Here is a 2,469-nt window from a genome sequence, read left to right as displayed (position 1 = left end):
CTTCCCCTGTACGTACCCAGCAGCGCACTCCGCCGCTTCCCACCCGCCGAATTCATTCGTCTCGCCCACCTGGCAAGGCCATGCACTCACCACTCCATGCATGCCTACACGTACAGATGCGCGCACACAAAAGCACAGCACACAAGCACTTTTTCGCATCCCCAGAAGATACACGCATACGTACAAATTGCATTCCACCAAACACCATGAACCCCGCACCCTACGGTCACACAGCTGCACAGAGACTGCAAAAAAGTGTGCACAGAAGTAGAGACTAGCGTCATCGCAAACATAACTCATGTGGTGACGCGGCAGGTTTCCCTTAATTAGCAACACCTCCAATCCCACCAGCCACTGAATCCAACACCGTCCACGGAACTTCACACAGACGCATAGCCCCAGATGGGCTTCCCTTTTATCTTCCTTTACCTACACACATGTGTGCATATCACACTGCTTTGTATACAAAAATCGATTCTCGTCTCCTTGATTTCACGTGTCCCTGCGGGGTCGTCAGGGGAGAGAAAACAAGAGAACACAAAGCGCAGACAAAAATGCACACACGCACATGCAAATAAGCAAGCTGACCAGGGGCCTTATAAAAAGGGGACGCACTCACATCGCATGACCCTTCACCCCGTCACCCCTCACTCTCCCCTGCCCCTCCACTCCGCTTGCTTCCGTTCCCTACCAAACCCAAAAAACATGCCCGCTATAACCCGTCTACTGAATATTGAACTTACTAAAGAGTGCCTCGGACGTGATGGACTTCGGCCGCTCGATGGGATGGTCCTGCAGCCGACCCCAGACAAGGCCGCTCAGTATACCCAGCTGCCGCGAGAGGCCGAACAAAACGGTGTAAAACACCTGCTCCGTGAGGCCATAGTACTGAAGCACCACCCCAGAGTGGGCGTCCACGTTTGGGTGGGGGTTCTTCACCTTGCCGTGCTTTGTCAGAATGCCTGGCATGATGGAATAGATGGTGTCGACAAGAAAGAAGAGTTCGTCATCGGGTAAGTGCTTCAGGCAGTAGTCGCGGAGACACGTGTAGCGGGGGTCCGGCACACGCAGCACGGCATGCCCGTAGCCGGGCACCACACGCTTGGCGTTAAGACGCTCCCACGTGAACTTTTCAAGACCAGCCTCCAGCGCCTTGCGATCCTTCAAATCCACCCCAGCCGCCTTGCACTTGTCCCGCATCTCAAAGAGGTAGGAGAGAACCTCCTGATTCGCCAAACCGTGCAGTGGACCCGCCAGGCCGTTGAGGCCCGCCGAAAACGCAAGGTACGGGTCGCTCAGCGCCGAGGCAACCAGAGTTGCTGTGTGTACCGAGACGTTACCGCCCTCGTGATCGGCATGGATGGCGAGGTACAGGCGCATGCAATCCCAGAAGTTCTTGTCCTTGTAGCCAAGCATATTCACAAAATTGGCACTCCAGTCTAGCTCAGGGTTGCTGGGGGCCAACAACTCTGCCTTGCCAGTTCGCATGCGGCTGTAAATCACAGCTGCCAGGTGGGGAGTGCGAGCGATAATATCAAGGCCGTCGTCAAGGGCATACTCCCAGTAGTTCGACTTGACGGCGGTCCCATTGTTGTAGGCAGGCGCAAACTTGGAGAAGGCCTGCAGGGCAAGCACGCCAGCGGAAAACTGCGTCATCGGATGCGTGTTTGCAGGAAGTCCGGCAATGACCTTTGTGGCCGCCGCAATCGCCTCGCTGTCGGCGCGGCGGTGCAGCTCAACGTGCAACTCCTGCATCTGCTTGTCACTGGGGACGGAGCCGGTCATGAGGAGCCAAAACATTCCCTCGGGCAGTGGCGAGGAGCCCCCCAGCCACGACTTGGGCAGCCTCTCACAGCACTCGGGAATCGTCATACCACGGAAACGAATGCCGTACATCGGGTCGACCAGTGAAGGTTCATGCACCAGGCCAGTGATTCCACGCATGCCACCATAAGCGGCACCTACGGTTGCATCGCTCAGCTTTTCGTTACCGTATTTTTCCTTCAAAAGCTTGAGCTTTGGAGCATCAACTCTGTGACGCGCCAGAAGCGCCCCCTTCAACTCGTCGACAATGGTCGACTGTTGCCGGACGGCACTGTAAACGTTACGAAGGGTTCTAGCACGGGTGCAAAAACCCTGCATCCTTCTTGGTGTTGTTGCTGGGAGGCGTTCCTTGCTTGTATTCTGAGCTTACAGGCGTATTCTTCGCGTTGTGGGTGTTGTCCAGCGGATGAAAAAGCACAAGAGGCACCACAAGAAATAAAAAGAGGAGCCAGAGACGGGTAAATGCACACAAAACCAAATGAACGTAAATGTGAAAGAACGACGGCGAGCGGCAAGAAGAAGCCGACGGCAAGTTATGTAACGGCAGGCACCACCCATCCTCCATACACACACACACACACACACGCTCCAACAACACAGATGCCTATTCTGCCTCCCCCGACCATGTTGCACGTGAACAACGCG

General features: G+C 55.4%; 1 protein-coding gene across 1 annotated transcript, besides 2 other annotated features; it reads right to left on the bottom strand.

The window, feature by feature from the left end:
* Positions 1 to 643: 643 nt before the first annotated feature.
* Positions 644 to 688: a sequence feature (G-rich).
* A 35-nt stretch (positions 689 to 723) lies between these two features.
* TraAM80_00754 (putative citrate synthase) lies at positions 724 to 2,142 on the bottom strand (the record flags this gene model as incomplete). Its single annotated transcript, XM_029377823.1, has 1 exon — positions 724 to 2,142. The coding sequence occupies one exon, from the start codon at positions 2,140 to 2,142 to the stop codon at positions 724 to 726; it is 1,419 nt and encodes a 472-aa protein (XP_029242303.1).
* A 244-nt stretch (positions 2,143 to 2,386) lies between these two features.
* Positions 2,387 to 2,423: a microsatellite.
* Positions 2,424 to 2,469: the final 46 nt, after the last annotated feature.

The sequence above is a fragment of the Trypanosoma rangeli genome (assembly GCF_003719475.1).
Source record: "Trypanosoma rangeli strain AM80 chromosome Unknown Tra_15.4_contig_00014, whole genome shotgun sequence".
NCBI lineage: Eukaryota > Euglenozoa > Kinetoplastea > Trypanosomatida > Trypanosomatidae > Trypanosoma > Trypanosoma rangeli.
The sequence above is the reverse complement of the archived record's forward strand: the minus strand, read 5'-3'. Positions and strand labels throughout refer to the sequence as shown.